The following is a 20,116-nucleotide window of genomic DNA, read 5'->3' as shown; positions in this document are numbered from 1 at the left end:
TCCTGTAGGTAGTGATTGTGATATGATTCTCCACGTTCTGCAGAAAAAAAGTTGAATGACTTATCCCCAGTCCTGTGGCAGAATGCCCCACAGATCTCAGGGCGCTGCCTGTCCCTGTCTGGCTGTGGATATACTGGTTCCCAGTTCCAGATGCACCACTTATGGGAGTCCAGCTGGTCCCTGCTGGAGCCAGTGCACAGCTGTGATTTTCCAGTTGTTCAATCCAAAGGGAAAAAAAGAATGGTAGTTATTCCCATTGCTTGTAAAATTGCAAGGGAGTGGAGAATCGAGGTGGATTGTGAGCGTCTGCAGAGGAAAGATCTCCCCGGTTTGTGGGGAGCACTCAAGGCCTGGGGGTGCTGTCAGCCAAGGCAGAGGCACAGCCCTCCCGATTGCCCAGCAATGCTATTAGTCCCGGGCTTTCATGAGCATTGCCAATAACCATTTGTGCGCACATTTAAAAATAAAAATGATATCATTATAACTTCAAGCAGGAGTTGGCACAGTAGGGATAGATAAAAATGAGCGCTGAAATGAACAATGAGGTAAATATTCATCAAGAAACACAGGATGAAACCATGGGACTCCCATTAAAGCTAATGGGAGTTATGGTGTTAAATCACATTTAATTTTTACCCCCAATGTGTTTAAACAGAGAACAGACAGAGCAACGTATGCTACAAATGTCACCTAATGCAGATACGATATGGTACATTAAGAGAATGGGTCATCACTGGGCAAACATCCACCCTCCTGGGCCAGCGATGGAATACACAGTCATATAATTGATTTACCCTACCAGTCTGGAGAGGGAGCAGCAAAGCTGGTGCCTGTGGCTGTGCAGTCCCCCACTCCTTGTCCAGCCCATCCGAGCGGGTGCAGATATCCCCGTGCACAGCTCTGGTGCACGCTTTCTGCCCTTCCTCGGATGTGGGGTCCCAGCAGCGAAATGTTTGAGGCTGTCCCCTCACCGTGCACGTTTGTTGTGAATGCAGGCACCTGCAGTTGCACACCTAGAAAAAGGAGTGGCATTCATCAGTTCCCAACACATTTTCTACAGCAGGGCATGCAGGCATGCTTCAGCTGATGCACTGCTGCTCTGCAGGCTTCACCAGCCCATGGAAGATCAGTTCCTAACTCTGAATTCATGGAAGATGAGGGCACGGGAAAAGTTTGCACCACAAGTCCCAGAGGCGATAAAACACAGGACTTCTTTTTGCTTCTCTCGTTTAAATCCAGTCCTAAAATATGATTTAAGCAGTTGAAAATCCTATTGACTGAAATTAACATCAGCTGAAGGACGTTTGATTTAAGAGATTCCTCTTTTCATTCGCAGATACATTATCCCTTTTTAAATTATGGGTTTTATTACAAAAGCTTATTTTTACATTCATTGTAATTCTAATTGACTTTTTTTTATCTTCAAGAGCTGCAAAGCACTGTATCAGTGATGAAAAATGTAATTTGCGATGAGCGGAGTTTTTCAGCTACATCCTTCTAGTGTTTTGCCTCCTTTGTATCTATTTTATATCGTGACCTCTGAACAAAAGCCTGCAAAAAGGCAGATAGGGTTTTTTTTTGTGCTATTTGTCCATTTTAGAGTCAGCAGGTCAAAGTTTGATGGCTTTAAAAGAAAGGAGCAGCAAGGGGACAGATCTGAGGTTGCTCAGGTGAAGGAAGTTTCTGCCTTTACCTTTGCTCAAAGGTTTTTTCTTCTTCCTAATACCTGATGTATTAGCTGCACGAATAACACATTTAGGAGAAGAGCAATGCAATAAAAAATTGTGAAGGGTGAAGACAATAGATTTCAAGAAAAACTACATGCAGAGTGAAAATGGGTCTAACAGCAGTAATAGCACTTCCCATTCTGCAGAGTGAATAAAAGGAAGGAGAGTGCACTACATCCGCTATTGACACTTTGAAGGTCTTGGTTTTTTTCAAGGTAGCTGTAAAGGCGTTAATGGCACAGTTTTTTCCACAAGTGCATGAAAAAGTAGCATTTGAAAAAAAGAAAGGAAAAAAAAACTGGTAACCATTATAATATTGTCTTTGTGGACTAGGCAGGTATCTTGTTGTGAGAGACTTGAAAAGGAAAGACGAGAAAAGGACTTCAATAGTCTGCTAAATAGCTGAGGTTTTATATTGCAGATAAGAGTTACATTTTCTTTCCTTTTCTTTTTTGTCTCTTGAATAGATCTAGGATAAGCATTAAAGAAATGCTGAACTATCTGAAAACAATTCTGTTAGCTAGCAGGCAAGGATGGCAGCCAGTTGGCACACAATGGCGGTAATTAGCTGTCCAGTCCTCTTCTGCTCTCTTCAGTGAATTCCTGTTGGGTATAAACACTTCGGTGCTGGGAGGAAAAACTCAGATCCACCTAACCCACCTCCCCCTGTGGCGGGGACCACCAGCTGGGCTGCCCGCCTGAGCAGGAGGCCTTGAGCTACTCTCCTCTGCTCGCCCTCCGTGCTCCAGGAGGAGGCAAAGGGAAACAAAATATGGGATGGTAGAAAAACAGCAGCTGCTTGTTCTCCTCATGCAGCTAAAAGCACAGTGATGGTCTGGGATCTTCCATCCTACTTGGGCTTCCTTGTGTTGGCTGCATTGATTTGGCATGGTTGAGGTTAACCCTGGTGAGATGAAGCCACGCCACCCATTCCCACCTGCACTGTCGGTCTGTCTCTCCCTTCTCGTGCTGATTGCCACCATCACAGCTCAGATGGAGAACGGAGGGGAAAGCAGACACCAGGAGGTGTAGCTGCATTTTTTTTGCATGTCTTGCAGCTACTGAGGATGAGGATGAAAGCTAGAGTCTCAACAAGTTCTTGAAGAAGACAAGGTCTGGTTGCTTTACGTTAGAGGGAAGTTAAGTTCCCAAAGCAACTTACATGGAGAAAGTCTTACAGAGCCCACAGCCTCTGGGCCGTGGCCATATGAAGAAGGTGGTTATGGAGCAGGGAGTCAGATCCCTTTGGGTAAAGCTGTTTAAGCTGGGAAAACTTACTCATGATGCAAGAACTCTTCATTTCTCTCTGTTAATGTACTGAGAGATTAGCCAGGGCCTGGCATGCAAATGCTGATGGCTGAAGAGGTTTGCTGTGTGTTACCAGATTTGCTCTCCCTTCTGCAAAGCTGAAAGGGTTTCCCATGATCATAGATCTGCTTTGCAAGTCGATGGTCAAATGCATATGCTCCTGTCCTGGCTAATATGATTTTAGAAGTTTAGAAAGCCACCCTCATTTACCAAAGAAAAAGTGAGTGTAAATCGAATTACATGACCCAGTGTTACCCAGCCTCCCCAAATCAGTCTTCCTTAGCAAACTGCAGACAGCTCAGCAGGACGTCTGCCAAGGCCAGGGCCCACAACCTGAGCTGACATCAGTGTGCACGCTGGCAAGCCCACCACCAAAGGTGTTGTTCATTTGCCTGTACCTGTTTGCTTCTCAGCAGCTCTGCAACTCTCTTTCCTTTGTTTTTATTTTATGCTTCTTGTAGAAAACTCAAGATTTAGATCAAATGTCTTCAGAAAGCTGCTGTTTTCACACTTGCCATTTGCTTTTCCTTTGCTTTTCCTTTGATTATGTGTTTTACTTCAGCTCAATCAGCATTCGTGATGGAGCTTAAAGACCTGTTTGGAGTAGCAGCCTGTCATAGTATTTACAGCTCTCACTGATCTCTCCCTTATAAATAAGAACATGCAAGAGGATAACATTTTTTTCCTCTTACTAGCAGTCAGTGAAGTTTCTCCCCCAAACTCGTCGTGGCCTGCAATCTACACTGTAAGTTGTGCCATATGCAGTTCATTCAACATTTGTTCAGCACACGCTGACATGTGCAGAGGATTCTTGCATGGGAAATTATTCAAAACATCATTACCCTTTAATGTCAGTGTATGCTTTGTCTTCATAAAATGGGGCTTCTACTCCAGAAGGGGTATTTATTTCCTCTCCTGGTGGCTGCATAAACCTGGAGGACGTGCTCCTCAGCTAGCAGCCAGCCTCCTCCATAGCAGAAGAGCGCAGGCAAGGTGTTAGGAGGTGCCACCACGCTCTGACCCATGCAGCCCGGGACATCCCGGCTCACCCAGCTCCTTCACTCTTACAGCCATGGTGCTGCTGTTCGTGGTGTGGATGAAACGCCGGGAGAAGGAGCGCCACACCAAGCAGCTCCTGATCGACCCCGAGGATGACGTGAGGGACAACATCCTGAAGTATGACGAAGAGGGAGGTGGAGAAGAAGATCAGGTGAGAAGGTCTTGGTCAGAATAGCTGTGCAATCTCTACTCTCAAAAAAAGGCAGAAACCACATTATTTTCACTAGTGTATTTGCAAAGGGCTATGTCCCCCCTTGTTTATGCCCAGGCAGCTTTATTGGCTTCCCCAGCGTGACATGGGCATCGATGAGAGCCACCTTAGGTCCAGGGCTTTCAGCTTGTTTCTGGGACACGCTCCTGTGCAAGCAGGACCGTGCCAGGAGCATGGTGCCACATGGATTTTGCTATCCCCAGCCCAGCTTCCTGGGGATGGATTATAAATCAATCCATAGACACTCATGTTCAAACAATATTTCTGCTGTTTTGGTCATTAAAGTCATGTATTTTCCCATACCCCTTCAGAGATCTCATGAAAACCAACTACCAGCTACCGCCCACCCCAGACCTGTGGCTGGAGGCACTTGACTTGGTGTGCTTGAGCATAAAGGTTTTTTTGACTTCCCCTGTATTTTCTTAATTGTCCCTGGTGTGCCTGTAATTTCTTTTAATTTCTGGACATAGTTTGTGAGAAATGTCTAAATACATTTGGGGATTTTCCTTCTCATCACAGAGCTTAAAATGGCAAAGCTTTGCTGGGGGACAGAGCCCTCAGCCACGTCTGCCCGAACACATCAGCTCTTCTGCGGCGGCTTCTTATTACAGACAGCGCTGCTGATGTGGCATGTGGACATCCCCGGCCTGCACTCTGGGGATGTGCTGTCCCTCTGCTAAGGATGTATTTCCTTGGCTAAAATTCCAAAGTTTGGCCTCTCGTGTTTAGGACACTGTTTTTTTCTTTTATTCCTACCTAACAGAAGAGCCCAGGACACTCTCAAAGATTTTGTTCATGCAAACGATGTGTCTCTGCATCATGTCGCAGCTTTTTGCTTGCTGAAATGAACCATGTGGTGGTCAGGGCTGGTGTCTGGGAGTCCTGAGGTCAGTGGCTGGCGCTGACCGAGCCACCGCAGCACGTCCTGCCCTGGAGGTCCCCCCAGCATCCAAAAGCAAGCGAGGGAGCATAGCGAGAGCCACCGCAGGGATCCGAGGCAGGGACTTCGCCCAAAATTTGTAAAGTTCTTACTCAACAGAAAAATCCTTGCAATTAGCATTTCTTTTTTCTTGTCACTGACAAGATATTTATAAATATTGCTCCTGGAGATTCAATCATCCCCATCTGAGCACAAGAACAGTTTTACCAGTAGAACAAAGTACTGTTATAAACATTCAAACTCGCTGAAGTATCTGGTTTCAGGCAAATACACTGTAGGCTTAAATATTTTAGAAAGGATTCGTTAAAAATAACAGCAGAGGAAAAGCAGCAAAACACCATTACCTACATGAATACATTTTTAATGGAATATTACCTGGTTCTCGTTCCCTGATAGAAACCTATTCTGCTGGGATTTTTCACAAGCAGAAAGAACATAATTACTTTAAAAGGCCTACATGTATAAATGCAGTACACATTTTAATGTTTTTACTTCTGTACAAATGTAATTGCAATAATATGTCTACCAACACTATGTATTTACATTATATTATGTATTTCATCCAAAATTTATGCACATATCTAGGCACATGCAAACCAAAGCTAATTTTTTATCCCAAAGATTTGGACACTGTGTTAAATATTCAAAAGGTATTTAAATATTTGATTTAACTTATGTTTTAAGATACAGTCTTATGAAGTCAATTCTATGAGCTACTCAGAGGTCAGGTTCATCTGTAATTTAGATAGAGATGCTACGTACCCAGGAACAAGATTTGGCATCGAACTTGAGCTGAGAAAAGATTAGCCCCCTCAACTTCTTTGTATGTTGATGCGATGTCAGGAATGTAGGTGATCTGAATGAAAAGCCCTTGGTTTCACTTCGTGCATTTCCATTTGTCACAGGATTACGATTTAAGCCAGCTCCAGCAGCCAGAGACCATGGATCACGTGCTGAACAAGGCACCTGGAGTCAGAAGGGTGGATGAGAGGCCTATTGGTGCTGAACCGCAGTATCCTATAAGACCAGTAATCCCCCATCCCGGGGATATTGGTGACTTTATAAATGAGGTATGTTCTTGAGGGTGTCCTGTGTCACATCTTAAAAGCTTGAGCAGCCAGCTAGCGTCAGCTGTGCAACTTTTTCCTGGCTGCTTTATGGACCAAGTGATGCTATTCGTCCCACGAGAAGTCTGATCAGAGCACAGGGAACAATTACGATGAGCAAAGGAAGCAGGACTTGGCCAAAGAAAGGCTCCAAGCCTATAAAAGCCAAAGTGCACACAAAAACCCCGATTTCTGGCTTGTGGATATCAAAAACAGCACACTTTTCGGCATCCAGGCAGTATAACCTGCTTCTGCTCTCCCTTTGATTGCTCTGAGTGCTGCAGTTGCTGTCAGTAAATACACTGCCTGGATGGGGACAGAGGAGGAATTTCCTTGCCGTGTGGCTGGACAGCTGGATGGTTTGCCTAAAGCCAGAGGTGCCTTTTGTGGCTCTGGACTTGCAATTATTTCATCAGTCTGCATCTTTTCTCTTTGGTCTAAAACCTCAAAGAGTTTGCAGAGCACAGAGATTCATCACAGATCAGAGAGGGTTTCTTTATTTTATGTTAGATTACTGTTCCTTTATCTACTTCTACAAATATCTATCAATTTAGCATCTCACCTCATTTTTAGTTTTAAAATGAGTGATTGAGTGGTTACAAGCCAATCAATGCATTATTTCCTCTGAGACAAAAACCACCATCCATTCTGCAAGTCAGAAAAATAAATGTTATAGCGATTTACTTCTATTATTATATCAATTTCCTGCTGTGCTTTTTCTCATTTTCCTCCCTAAAATTCCTTCTTCCTTTGTTCCTGCCCATCCTTCACACTCACATTCACACACACACGTGCACTTCAAGGCTCGCTCTCGTGCATGCTCTGGCTGCTGTTCCCTGCAGTAAGACAGACTCCGTCTCCCCGCGCTGAGGCTGGAGTTTCTGGACGTGTGAGCGCAGATCAGGTTTCTTTATTGCAGGTCTATTCCACGCGGCTTTTCCCAGCACTGGGCTGCAGCAAAGCAATTCTTTCTCTCCGTATCCCGAGGCCATTTGTGGTGCTGGCCCAGACTGCTGCCCACACCACACTCACTTAGCACAAGCTGGAGCAGCGATGCTTTTCAGCCCCTCCAGGACCCCTTGCCCAGGGTTTCACACCCTACATCTCTGCTGGGTGCAGAGCAGAGGGCGCATTGTGCCCCCATTTGCTCGGAGCCCCAGGACCCACATGCAGCAACCACCCTCCTTTAGCTTTGCTGCAGGCATCCCAACCCTCCCAGCACCCTTCCCCAGCCGTGAAACCCCGCGGCGGGCACTAACACTGTCTGTTTGCCACCCCAAGGGCCTGCGTGCGGCAGACAACGACCCCACGGCCCCCCCCTACGATTCCCTGCTGGTCTTCGACTACGAGGGCAGCGGCTCCACTGCCGGCTCCGTCAGCTCCCTCAACTCCTCCAGCTCCGGGGACCAGGACTACGATTACCTTAACGACTGGGGCCCCAGGTTCAAGAAACTGGCGGACATGTACGGGGGAGGCGAGGAGGATTGAACTGACCTCACTTATTTAAAAAAAAAAAAAAGAGAGAGAAGAAGAAGAAGAAAATAAAAACAATTAAAAACAAACCCACAGACGACAACGTTAACGAAAAGAGCCGATGCAGAAGCAAGAACTGTACAGATGTGGCAGCTTTTTTAATTAATATCCCCTGCTGACTGTATTGTTATTTTTAGTGGTGATTTAGGAGGTTTCTTTTTTTTTCCTTTTTCTTTTCAATTTTTTTTTTTTAGAATATTGAGCTGTCTCGCATGAACACTTGTCTCTGCTGCAGGTTTTTTTGTTGTTGTTTTTGTTTTTTTTTAATGTCAGCTGGGATATTGCTCGTTTATCTGCTTTATGACTAAAGAGAGTGAAAGGCACTCTGTCTTAACTTGAATTTCTTAGAACAGAAGCACTGTTTTTAAAATATATATATATATATATTTGAAAGTGCCTTTTGGTGCATGTATCAGATTCCCTTCAATCTCAGGAGTGATGAAAACAAACATACAACCATCCTGGGCAGCACTCCCTGTGACCCTAAGCCAGTTCTAGCTGGGAAGGAGTTAACAAAAAGGAACTGTGGAGATTGTTTCTTTTTTGCCTTTTTTTTTTTTTAAGGGGGTGACTCACTCTGGGGTGGAGAGGATGGGGGGTGGGAGGGGGAGATGTTTTGAGTGGAAATCTTAACAGCCATCTTTAAGCCTCAGCAGGTGGTGAACTAGTCATCATGTTGTATATAATTCAGTGTTATCAGATGCAAAATACCGACTAGGGGGCTCTGCTGTAACCTGGTCACACTCAATGTAGCTGCATAGAACTATAGCATTGATAAAGCCTTTGGTTATTGCCACAGAACTCTCCAACAGCCCTTGCCTAAACCCTACAAGTAAATCGTGAAATGACCAAAGGCCCATTTGTTTGTTTTTATGCTATCGGCGTGTTTTGGCTCCCACGAGTGGTGTAAATACCGGCTGGGTTACGTGGTGCTGTCCCACGTCTCTGGTAGCGCCCGTCGGCACGAAGCCAATGCCGTTGCCTCTCGCGCGTCACTGCCCCGCTGCGGGCTGGGGCACGCGAGGGGCCGGAGCCGGCAATCAGCACTTTTGCCATCCGTAAGTATGGAGCTAGCCTAGAACGACGTTAATGCCTTGGAGCATCAGTAGCCAAAGCTCAACAGCATCATGTAACTCAGCTAATGTGTGTCCTTTATATTCAATGGGTAGGCGCTGCTATCTGTAGTAAATGTTTTTTTTGGAGAAGAAGTGCAACGAGGGCCTGTTAAGTATCTTGTGGTTAATATGCTCGAGCATTGCCAAGCAAGCAAGAGGTTTTGCAGCATCCAGGCATAATTCAACATCAGTATTATAAATGGTAGCATACTACCTAGTTTATATGTAGGGTCAGTTTAACCAATAACAAATAGTTATTAGCTTTTTTTATTACATTTTTCCTTTACTGATTTGGACTAGTGGGTTTCTGTCTAATGTTTGTAAAATGATTTAGACTGCATGGATGTGTAATATAAACCACATTTAATGGATTATGAGCCACTTAATTAATGTGCTATGAAATCTTGGATTACCTGTGTTTTATATTCTGCAGACGATTTTGCAGTGGGTTCGCTAAAAATTGTAAAAGTGCTTAGATATATTTTCATTTAAATCCAAGAATGTGCACAGTACTGGAAGGTGATTATCCAGGGGATAATCATGCTTTTTTGATATCTTGATTAATTCTCAAGTTGAATGCTAAGAGTTAAACGGGGGGGCGGGGGGAGCGAGCGCGTGCACGCGAGAGAGCGCGAGAATGAGAAGAAGAGAGCTTGCGGTAACGAGTGGACGTTGTTTCAGAGGGTATACTAGGCTGCAAGATCGTCTCTATAGATTTTTGAAATGCTCCTAGTGCATTTTATATTTCACTGTATCATATTTTCTATAAAATGCAGTTTCTGTAAATTAACGAGCATTTGAAATGTGTCTTGTATGAAGTGGAATGTGGTAAAAGTCTGCCCAAGGGGACTCAAAACGTTACCAGTATGTTATTAATTACCGAAGATGCGATCTTTCTTTTTCTCTTGGTCGGTCAGTTAGCCGCCCGGTCACTTTGTCCTTCCGCTGCCCAGAGAGCAAACACACACTCAGACAAGTTTCTGGAGGAGCCCCGGGGGCGATGGATGGCTCAGCCCCGGCAGACCCGGGAGCAGTGGCCGCAGCCAGGCGAGGACACGGCTGCGAGCAGCACGCGCCCCGTCCCCATGAAGCGCGGCCTTTGCAGGTTTCTATTCCAGAGCTGGGCGCCCGGTTGTCTCAGGTAACCAGCATGAAGGTCTTGGCCTGCTTCTGCTGTGAGCCTTCCCCTCCTCCTGGCCGCCCTCCTCTCCCCCAGCCTCCAGCAGGCCTGGCAGCTCCCGGCCTCCAGCTGCTGGGCTCCCCCTGAGCCTCTGGTCTCCCCCTCCTGCTGCCTCGGGCCTTCCCCTTGTCTGCAGGCCGGCACCAACTGGGGTGTGCACCTCCTCTGAAGCCACCCAGCTGCATAATAAATAATAATTCCCCAGTCACGGCCGTGCTCTGTGCCCGTCGCTGTAACCTCACCACCAGGTGAAGGAGGCGGATGGAGGCCGGGAGGAGCCAATGGCGCCCGCTTCCCGCAGCGCTGCTGGCCTGGATGCCGAGCTGTGCGGGCACCTGGCTATACCAGCAGGAGCTGAACGTGGGCTCCAGAGCAGCTGGTGCTTGATGCCTGGCGTGCTGTTGGCCGGGGCCATGGCCTACAGGTCGTGGTGTGTGCCCAGGGGCCGTACCCAGGGCTGCAGGGGGTAGCCACCCCTCCCTAGCACGGCAAACAGGAGCAGCTCCCTCCCTGGCCAGGAGGGAGACGCTGTCAGACTTCAGTTTGTCTAAACAGTTCAGGATTTTAAGAACATTTTATGCAACCTAAGTCAAACAAAACTGTCGGAGTAATTAAAAATAAATCAGCCTGCCTGCTTCCATTGGAAACTTTTCTTAAAAAATCAGCGGATATTTTTCTGCAGCATTTGCAATCCAGCCACTCCAACCCCATAAACCTATAAATCAAACCAACTAGTTCATTATCTTTTGACCCAGTTCTGCTCAGTCTCCCTCCATAGGACGACCTCCTCCTGCTCCTCCTCCTCCTCCTCCCCGCACCCTCCACCACTCACCTTTGCAGTCCCACAAGCATGGCTGCAGGGTCTGGCCCCTTTCCTCGCGGTGGAACAGGCAGAAGGTAAGCGAGCAGCACATCGAGCAATGAAAATAAATCACTTTTTTGCAAAGCTTTTTGCTTGTTAATTATGCTTTATAACCAGCTAAGATAATGCAGTATACATCAATCTGAGGGGTCCCATGGAAGAAGTGGCAGTGCTATTCACGGCTGGAGGTGACTGCAGCTTACCAGGAGCCGAGGTGGGGAAACACCAACTTTCCCTAAACTTACAGGTTTTTCTTACAGGCCACACAGGGTTATTCTCTGATTAAATAAATCGAAGCACTGACTTCAAGAAACTATTGAAATAAGCGGTGCCCACACATTGGATCCCCCACTTTTTGCCCACCTAGAGACGATGGGGGAAAGAGCACTGCTTTCAGACAGATGGAGGTGAGCCCACCCTCAAAATAGCATTTTTACACCCAATTTCCCACCCATACCTCACACCACTGTCGGGAGCCAGTACCGCAGCTCTCAGCAGTGTCTAGGGGATGTGGACAGGGATGGGGACAGGGACAGCGATGCCTCATGTGGCTTCCACCTCCTCGGCATGAAGTTTGCCCATCTCTGAGCCAGGACCATCCATGCCCTAGGTCCCCCCTGTGCCCGCGGCCACCTGGGGCACGGCCCCGGTCTGATCATTACGCAGCCTGTAGAAAGGGAGAAGCATCCGTCACAGAAATGCTTTGCAAGGCAACAAGGAAATTCAGCAGGTAATTAATGACAGTAAATAGGCAAGTCTGTTATCGGTGTCCTACGTGCTACTCATAGTTATGCTTATAGTTTTGCATTTTCCTGTTCGTTTGTTTTTTCCTGTTTTTTTGCTGGACCAGGCAATGCCATTGATGGTTGTAAGGGGGTGGCGGGGAGCTCACATCCATGCAGCAGGCACCTGAGCCTCTGTGGATGGGCTTTTGGGGACGCTCGGGTCCAAATTCACCCTCCAGCAGTAAGTGGGCTGTAGGAGGTGGCTGTGTCACCTGCACCCACTTTGCATAGGGTCAAGGTCCAGGCGTTGGAGAACTGTAGCGGGCAGGGCAGGCAGGGTCTGTACAACACAATATGCCAAGATTGCGACTTTGTTTAGTCTCAAGAAACATATTAAGGTAAAATACGGGACTTTTATTTGTGATGTCTTTTGAAGCTCTTCATTGTAAGTGTGAAAAAATGGGGGGAATGCTGTGTAACGATGAACATGATGTTTAAAACAGCAGCTAGACAACGTAGGTGTCTCCCACGCAAAGTTAACTCAGTTTCATGGGGAAAAAATCAAAGTTATCTCAAGTACACACAAACCCCATGCCCAACTGCTCACCATGATGTGTACATAATGTAGTTAGTGCTTGAAGCTACAAATCAAATAGGTGAAAAAACCAACGATGACATATAGATGTATAATTGGAGCACTTTCTTTTAATTATGATTTTGCATGTTTCCTTTAATGATGGAGAAGCTGTGTAGCAGCCCGCATGACTGTGGTTGTTCTCGAGGAAGACTTCTGCTGTTCTGCTGTATTCACGCTGAAGCGCAAAAGCAGTTTGCGTCCGTTAACCGAGTTCAAAAACCATTTTTTGTAACCGTCAACAGCACAAATATTTTGTATTGTTGTTTGTACCATTTTTGTACCAAAATCAAAAGAGGGAAAAAAATATAGGGAAGAAAGTAAATGTTTTCAATGTGTTTTTAGTGCCACTGCAATCTTGGTTTCCAAACTGAGTAACAGCTTTGCTGATTTATTGTGTATCAAAGCTGAACTGGCGCACTGGCGCCTGGCTCCAGTGTAATAAAAATAAAGTCCCCCTTTTGAATAGTCTCACTTGCTTTTTTTTTTTTTTTTTAATTCCATTTCACTTTCCTCCACACCCACCCCATTGCATTTGCCGATGACAGACTTCCTCTTGCAGTGAAGCAATAAAGAGTTGCCTCACCACAGGTTTGGGTCCATGTGCATGGGCATCAATGGTATTTTCAGAGTCCCTGGGTGCTTCTGCACTTGTCTGGGGGCTGGGAAGTTTGCATTCCTTAAAGCAAGGAGCGTGGCTTGCCCACAGGGCAGTCATTTCAGTGAGGACAGTGCCTGCAATGGTGGGCTGCGGGTCCCACAATGCTGCACACCTCTGAGCCTGTTTGGCAGCACGGGTGGTGGTGATTTCCTTTGACACCAGGTGTTTGCATTTTAGCACCTTGACACCACATTAAGGGGCTGGGACAAGTGGCCTCTGCCTGCCCTGTCCGTACTCCACCATTTTCCCCATTTCATCACCCTGGGGTGAGTATAGGCTGGGAAGGACGAGCAGTTCCAGCACGGCACGGAGCTGTTGCAGGCAAGCACGTGGAAAGCAGCGTTGTCTCATTTTAATAAACATTAAGATGAATACAAATCCTGTACGTAGCTATTTACTTCCCCCCAGAGTCAACAAAGAATATTTTATTGCTGGTTTTGCTAATTCTCAAGCTGTTCTGTTTCTTAGAATTATCTTTAACTACTGAATAATGCAAGACTGTTGCATCACAAATATTAGTTTCTGCTATCTGTGGAAGTCTGTGCTCTCATCATCCTGTTATTAGGCTTTTATCTGCCTGAAGAAAGTCTTGTTCCTAAAATGATTTAGCTGCATGCGTAGCTTTGACCATGAGGATAGCTTTACTAAGCTGATGAAAATGGCCACCCTCCTCTAAATCCCTTGAATTTTGTACTAAAATTAAAAATAATAACAAGAATTATTAAAGATATAATTATAGATGGGTTTGGGGACAGCTCTCTCAAGTCAGAGGCAGACACCAGAGTTTGCAATAGAATTTTCTTCAGATCAAGCCAAAGCACACAGGGTTTTTGTGTATTTCTTCCCAATAAACTAAAATAAAAGACTTTTCTTTGTTATCTGGACTAAAGCCCTTGAGTTATCTGGCCCTTTTTTCTCCAATTCTCTTTAAATCGAAGACATTTTTTAATCAAAGCCTGAGTTAATAGACACATTAGGCAGTTTTACACGACAACAAAATATCTACCCTAAACTCTAATGCAATATCATTGTCAGAATAGACCCCAGGTCGGGACAGGTGGAGTCTCAGGAGGATGAAATGCCTCTTTTTAACCACTGGCCAAACTCTCTCTGTGTTCACATGTGTGAGCCAGCACGTCGGCTGTGTGCTCTTACCTTGGCAGTCCCTTGGCATGCACATCGCTGATTGATTTTATTATTTTTTTATTATTGCTGTTATTATTATTATTATTATTAAATAATAATAATAATTGTTATTATTATTATATTTTATTTGTGCACAAATTCATATTGAAGGGGACCCCACGTGCAGCTGAGCTAGGTACCAATCCCCCAAGCAAGCAGGGTAGGAAGTGCTGCAGAGGAGCAAGGTGCCTGTGGGGCACACAGGACATGGGACACACGGAGACCGGTGGGAACCAGGCAGCTCCCCAGGCAGTGCCTTGCTCCACCCTATTAAAATACCAACGGCACGGCTCCTCCGGCCTCAGCAGCAGCAGCATTTCTCTTAATCCTGGATAAACTGAAAGGAAATAGGGAGAAGGGAGGTTAGCAAAGGGGAACGGGCCTCGCCATGCCTGCCCACCCACCGGCACTTCCCTCCACTCGCTCGAATGATGCTCACGATTTATTCATGACCACCTCATTGCCCACTCCCGGCAGATCCTGGGGGGCACAGAGCCAATGGCCCATCACGGACCCGAATTTTGGTGCAAGCAGAGGGTGCAGGGTGCAGAGGGGAGGCGTTGGAGGCAGGGAGCAGGGAGCAGGCCCTGATCCAGGCCACCCACACCAGTTTACCAGAGCGAACGCTTTCTCCTGATAGAGCTGTAGGAGCTCTTCTGTTCCCCCTCCCCTCTCGCGATGATTAATGTACAGCTTCCCCGCACTCATCTCAGCGCCACAGCGCAATCCATCTCGCCCGCTTGTTGCCTCTCCCTCTCCACCTTCCCACCTTCTTTTTTAATGAGAAAATGTTTGTGTTTTTTTCCAAGATGTTTGTTGTGGTTTTTTTCTGAGCAGGGAACGGGCGGTGGGCCTGTGGCTCTGAGCAGCGGCCGAGGCCTCTGACTGGCCTCACCAAGGCACCAGCCTCCCCCTCAACCCAATTCACGTTTTTTCATGGTTTTGCAGAAATTCACCTGGGGGACAGCATAGCCGTGATGGGCACGCATGGCACAGCCACTCGGGCTGCCATAGAGCATGCACCCAGAGTGGTGCCAGGGACCTCACGCAAAGGCCAGGGCTGAAAAGTAAAAACGAATGCACTGAAGTTGCTATTGATGGGTTTTTCCTGAAAGGCCGTGGCTTGCTCTCAGGTCTGCCTCCTGGTGCCATCATCCAGCCCCTCCGGATGGAGATAAGAGGCGTGGGAAGAGGGAAGCCTCGGCTGACATCTTTCATCTGCCTCTCGGAGAGGTGGTTTTTAAGCCAGCCTAACCCAAGTGACCCTGAAGCTTTTTTTTTTTGAAAACCCTGGAAGCTTTGGCGAGCTACACTCAGTTAAGGGGGCTGGATGGAGGAAAAAAAAATCGCTCCAAGCAAGGCCGCGGGTTTGCGTTAATTATCATCCTGCTGGCTTCAGGCAGGGCCGGTTCCAGCTGCAGCGAGGGGGAAGCCGTCCGTCCCTCCTGCATCGTCAGGGGAGCACTGCCACGTCCAGCCTGAAGCACACAGTGCTCCTGCCCTGCGGCTGACAGCACAACTGGGCATTGCACACACGGGTAATAGTGGGAAAGGCCAAAAAGAAGGCTGAGTTAGAGCTAGGGAGATTTTTTTTTTTTAATGCCAGCACAGGCTCACGTGCTAAGTCAAATAACCACAAGGAGCACCAGAAAATGGCAGGACCTGTCTGTGTGGGGACAGGGACGGAGCGGCCAAAGCCACTGTGAGCAGCCTCGGCTGTGCCCCCCCCTTCGGGAGCAGCGTCTCAGCTCCTGTGTGTGGGATTTGGCTGCTCACAGCCAGGGACTGAGAGCCTTGCGCAGGCAGCGGGACCTGCAGCTCGTGCAGGAATTTAACCGAAAGCAGCAGCTGCCACCAAGAGCATTTGTAGTTATTAAATCTCTGGGTGCTCGCTTGCCGTTTGCACTGTTAAAAATCTGCCTCTAGATCTGGCCAAAAAAGAAAAATAATAATGGAGGGATCATTCTGTGTTGCTCGATGGTTGCTAAACCGAGCTGGGGCAGCTGCAGTGGCGATGCTGGGGCTGGGCAGAGATGAGCCGGCCACGCCGCACGGCGTTTCAAAGAGCTCAAACCTACCACGGCAGCATCAGCACAGCCCCCCTGGTTTATGCTTACCCTTGCTTGGTTTTAGCCTCCCAACACTTGCTAGCAAATATAAATCAATGGGTTAACACTCACCCGGTGTGCATCAGCCGCCGTGTTGTTCAAAATAGCAGTTTTCCTCGGAGAGATTAAAGTCTCTTTCTATCTGTACTGGAAGCTGCCAGAAGTGAATTGTCAAAAATCCCTGCGAAGCTGCAGGAGGAATAAGGACGGATCCAATCTCTGTCAATATTTCCATTCTTAATAAACCAGATTTATAATATCCGAGGCCACATGGAAGCTTTATCACTGAGTACATAATGGCCGCGCCATTAACCTGTGCTATCTATAGCTAACTCATTACTTTATGAAGTACTGTGAGTTACCTTAGAGTACAAAAGGTGACATAACTAATCCTCTTCTGTGAAAAACATATTGATTGGAATTTAACTGCCAGGTAATACAAAGAGCATGTAAAACCCTCTGCAAAAATGCAGTTTTAGTGATCACACACAATACCCAGCCCCGTCGGTGCAAACCAAGGGTGTCGCTGCGCAACCAAACACCAGCAAGCTGCAGCCCCGGTGATGGCAGAGCCAAAACTCAGGGCAGAGCCAGAGCAGGTGTGTTGTGTTATCCATGACCAAATTTAAGCAATGTGCACCTGAAGCATCCACTCCCAGCACTGAGCAGCATTGCTGAGCAAGTCCTTTGCTTTAGGGGTTTGACATCCCAGCCTGGGGCTTCACGGCACAGCCCAAGTGGGGATTCTTGAGACATCCCCTAAAGCTTTTCCCAATCGGGGGTAAAACAGTGCCAAGCACTGTTGGTGATGCCTCGTACTGGTAAGGCGGTGAGGTCAGTGCCTTGCAGGTCCTCTGGTTTTCGTTGAAAGCAATTTGCTGGCTGCATAACGAGGACCGGTGCATTTTATATACCGCCAACACTGTGGGTAACAGCCCCAGCCTTCCGGAGCGTGTGCTGCATCAGACGTGCCTACAATGAGGTGGCTGAGCCCCCACCTCTCAGCTGGGGCACCAGGAGGTGCAAATCAGGCATGGCACCGTACTTGTTGAGGTGACGACTAACTGGCCTGTCAGCCAGCCATTCCCCAGCCGAGGTCCCTGCACCGAGCGCGCAGGCTGCTGTATGAGGATGCATTCATCATTTGGACTCTCCTTTCACACCGCACCTCGAGAAGGAGCAAGTACCTTGCTTTAATACAGCGCTATTGATCCTGAGAGCTTCAAACAATAACCAGCACATGATCAGAATGCAGTGTTTTCCAATAACTGAGACTGAGTTGCTCTCACCGTTTTGCAGGGACAGAGAGGGATCCTGAACAGAGCCCAGCGGGGCCAGAGGACGGGCAGCGGCTCGGGGCAGGAGGTTGCCAGCCCAGGCGGTGAGCAGGAGCCCAGCCCCAGCCCCAGACAGAAAGCAAAGTGTGCCACGAAGGCAAGACATCGCACTGCTCTAGTACTGTATAAAATATTTAACTTCTGAGTACATTATCAAAGTGGTTTCTTTTGACATTACATTCGTGCCCTTGTAAAAGACGTGCCGCCAGGAGCGAGTACCCGTCCCAGAACAAGCAGACATCGCTTCAGCACAGTGGCCGTGCTGGCTCTGGGGACCCAAAACAAGGCTGACACGAAATCTGCATTACCTCCTGCTCCCGAGGAGGGGACATCCCAGGGCCTGCGAGCAGGAGGTGCCACTGCCCCGCCTGCACGGCCACCACACGCAGGCGAGACATGCTCTGAAGTACATCAGAGCAGCAAAACACGCTTGTACGGCAGGCTTTTGCTGTTTAAGTGCCTCCGATCAAAAGCATTTTAATGTCTTCACTCGAGGAAATGAGCAAATAGAAGGCACGGCTTTGCTGCAGATATTCAGCCCTCCGCAAGCAGGTAGCCTCTCACTTCCGAGCCTTATAATAAATAGAAGAGGTACGATCTTTGCCTTGCTCGAAATGGCTTGCTAAATATTTCACCGAGCATCTTGGTTTGCCATTTGTCCTGGTCCTGTTCGCTGCTTGTCCCTCCTGCTTGTTCTCCCACGGCTGAAGCTGCCGAAGGGAGCCGGTGGCACAGAGGCAGGCCGCAGGGGCACAACGGGGGGAGCAGCTCAGCCAAGACCCAGTAAATGAGACCTCGTGTAAATGGGAAACAGCACCCAGCCCCTGGGACAGCCCCGGCCGTGCCACCCACTGCAGGGGTGGGGGGGGTCAGGCTCCGCCGTCCGGGCTCTCTCCTGCTCTGGGGATGCTGGGGTAGGCCCGCAGACTTCAGGCCAGGCAGGAGAGGAACCTTGCAAGAGCAAACCTTCATTGCAATGTGTAAGAACCACAAAGACGAGCAGCCAAAGGCCCAAGGCTGCTCAGCCTGCCTTCTGCTGGGGTGTCTTAGGGCAGGGACCTCCAGGGTCACCTTTCCAAAGCACCCCAGTAAAGGCAGCCGAACAATGCTGAGGCTCCTTGCTGCCCGAGCATGGAGCAGGGGGCAGCACAGCGTCATATCCAGAAAGGAGACGCTTTTTTAGCAGGATTTCTTAAGAAGCAGCAGCCTTGCTCTGCCTGCATCCCCACGCCCCTGCCTTGCCTCGCTGAGCTCACGGACGTGGAGCAGCCAAACTGGCCGCAGTCGGCGAGGGAATTAAGTCGCTGCACCTTTTGTGGAAGATAAAGGGCCAGAGCGGAGCTTCGTCAGTGTTACCGCCTACAAATGCTTCAGTCAAGGAGCAGCTGAAACAGAATTTATACACGGACTGGCAAAAAAAAAAAAAGACTGTGGCAAAGAGACCTTAAATATGCCCTGAACAAGGAAAAAAACTTCCAACAGGCTTTGCAGCCAGCTAGAAGGCCCCCGAGTTTTCCTTGCTTTGGCGCTTCTGAAACAGCTTCTTTCTTACGATGTTACGGCCCAGAGCCTGGCAGTGTCCCACCAGGAGCTGGGATTGCCAAGCCCCAGCTGCAAAATGAAGCCAGGGCCCAAGGTTTCGAATGCCCTGCGTGTGACAAACACCCCAGGGGCTCGCTCCTGTTGGGACAAGTTTACCAAGTCTCCAAAGGGATGGGGCCCTGCTGTGCCAGATACCACACGCACAGACCTCAGACTCGCTTCTCGAGTTGCAATGTAAAGTCTGTGCAGAAATGGCACGTCGGAAGCAATCTTTGCCTGGGAATTCACTGCAGACCTCGAAACATTCATTGTCCTGGATGTGGGTTTTGTTCAGGGTTTATCCAGCTCTTCACATTGTGAGTTCTGGTCCGGGCAGGGCGATGCCAAGGCTCCCAAGGAGTGCGCTCAGAGACTGATAACATAATTTCCCTGCCCAAGAAATGCAGTTTCCTGGTGAGGACAAAGCAGCTGGCCCAGCCGGGGTAATCCTGCGCAGCCAGGATGGTGTGATGCTGCTGCTTGCAGACAGAAGGTCTTCCGGACTGAATGCATTATAATTTAATCCATCCTTCAGCAAATTTAGCTCTCCAGATTGTTGTTATTTTACACCTCAGCAGAAGTTCATGAGGAAAAAAAAAAAAAAAAAAAGAGGTTGCAATCCTCTGGGGGAAGCTGTCAAGAGTCACAAATCCATCTTTGTGGAAACAGATTTCAGCTCAGGTCCAAATAATTAGTTCTTTACCCAGGCCTTAAGCTAAGGAGACGGCGAGTTCAGCAGCTTCACGGGGAGCCGCGCCACGCTCCGATGTCCCTTACACGCGCATCCCCCGGAGGGGCTGCCCTCGGCTCACAGGAACAAAGCCCAGCGGAGGGGTGTGGGACA

At 48.0% G+C, this 20,116-nt stretch overlaps 1 protein-coding gene and 1 long non-coding RNA gene across 9 annotated transcripts in view; one reads left to right on the top strand and one right to left on the bottom strand.

Moving 5' to 3' along the window:
* CDH4 (cadherin 4) overlaps positions 1-9,789 on the top strand; it is a 673,189-nt gene extending 663,400 nt beyond the window's left edge. For all 8 annotated transcript variants that reach the window (XM_080557562.1, XM_080557563.1, XM_080557565.1 and 5 more), the window contains 3 exons: positions 4,106-4,245; positions 6,151-6,315; positions 7,633-9,789. In XM_080557562.1, the coding sequence (XP_080413688.1) occupies positions 4,106-4,245; positions 6,151-6,315; positions 7,633-7,839 (512 nt within the window). In that variant the 3' untranslated portion in view covers positions 7,840-9,789. The remainder of the gene's footprint in view (positions 1-4,105; positions 4,246-6,150; positions 6,316-7,632) is intronic.
* Positions 9,790-14,552: 4,763 nt separating this feature from the next.
* Positions 14,553-16,890, bottom strand: LOC308178629. The gene is made up of 3 exons (XR_013939859.1): positions 16,717-16,890; positions 16,427-16,543; positions 14,553-14,583 (listed from the first exon to the last, which is right to left on the bottom strand). It is a non-coding gene; the product is annotated as an uncharacterized lncRNA (long non-coding RNA).
* Between the last annotated feature and the right edge of the window lie 3,226 nt (positions 16,891-20,116).

The sequence above is a fragment of the Anser brachyrhynchus genome (assembly GCF_964034855.1).
Source record: "Anser brachyrhynchus genome assembly, chromosome: 16".
NCBI classification, from domain to species: Eukaryota; Metazoa; Chordata; class Aves; order Anseriformes; family Anatidae; genus Anser; species Anser brachyrhynchus.
The sequence above is the reverse complement of the archived record's forward strand: the minus strand, read 5'-3'. Positions and strand labels throughout refer to the sequence as shown.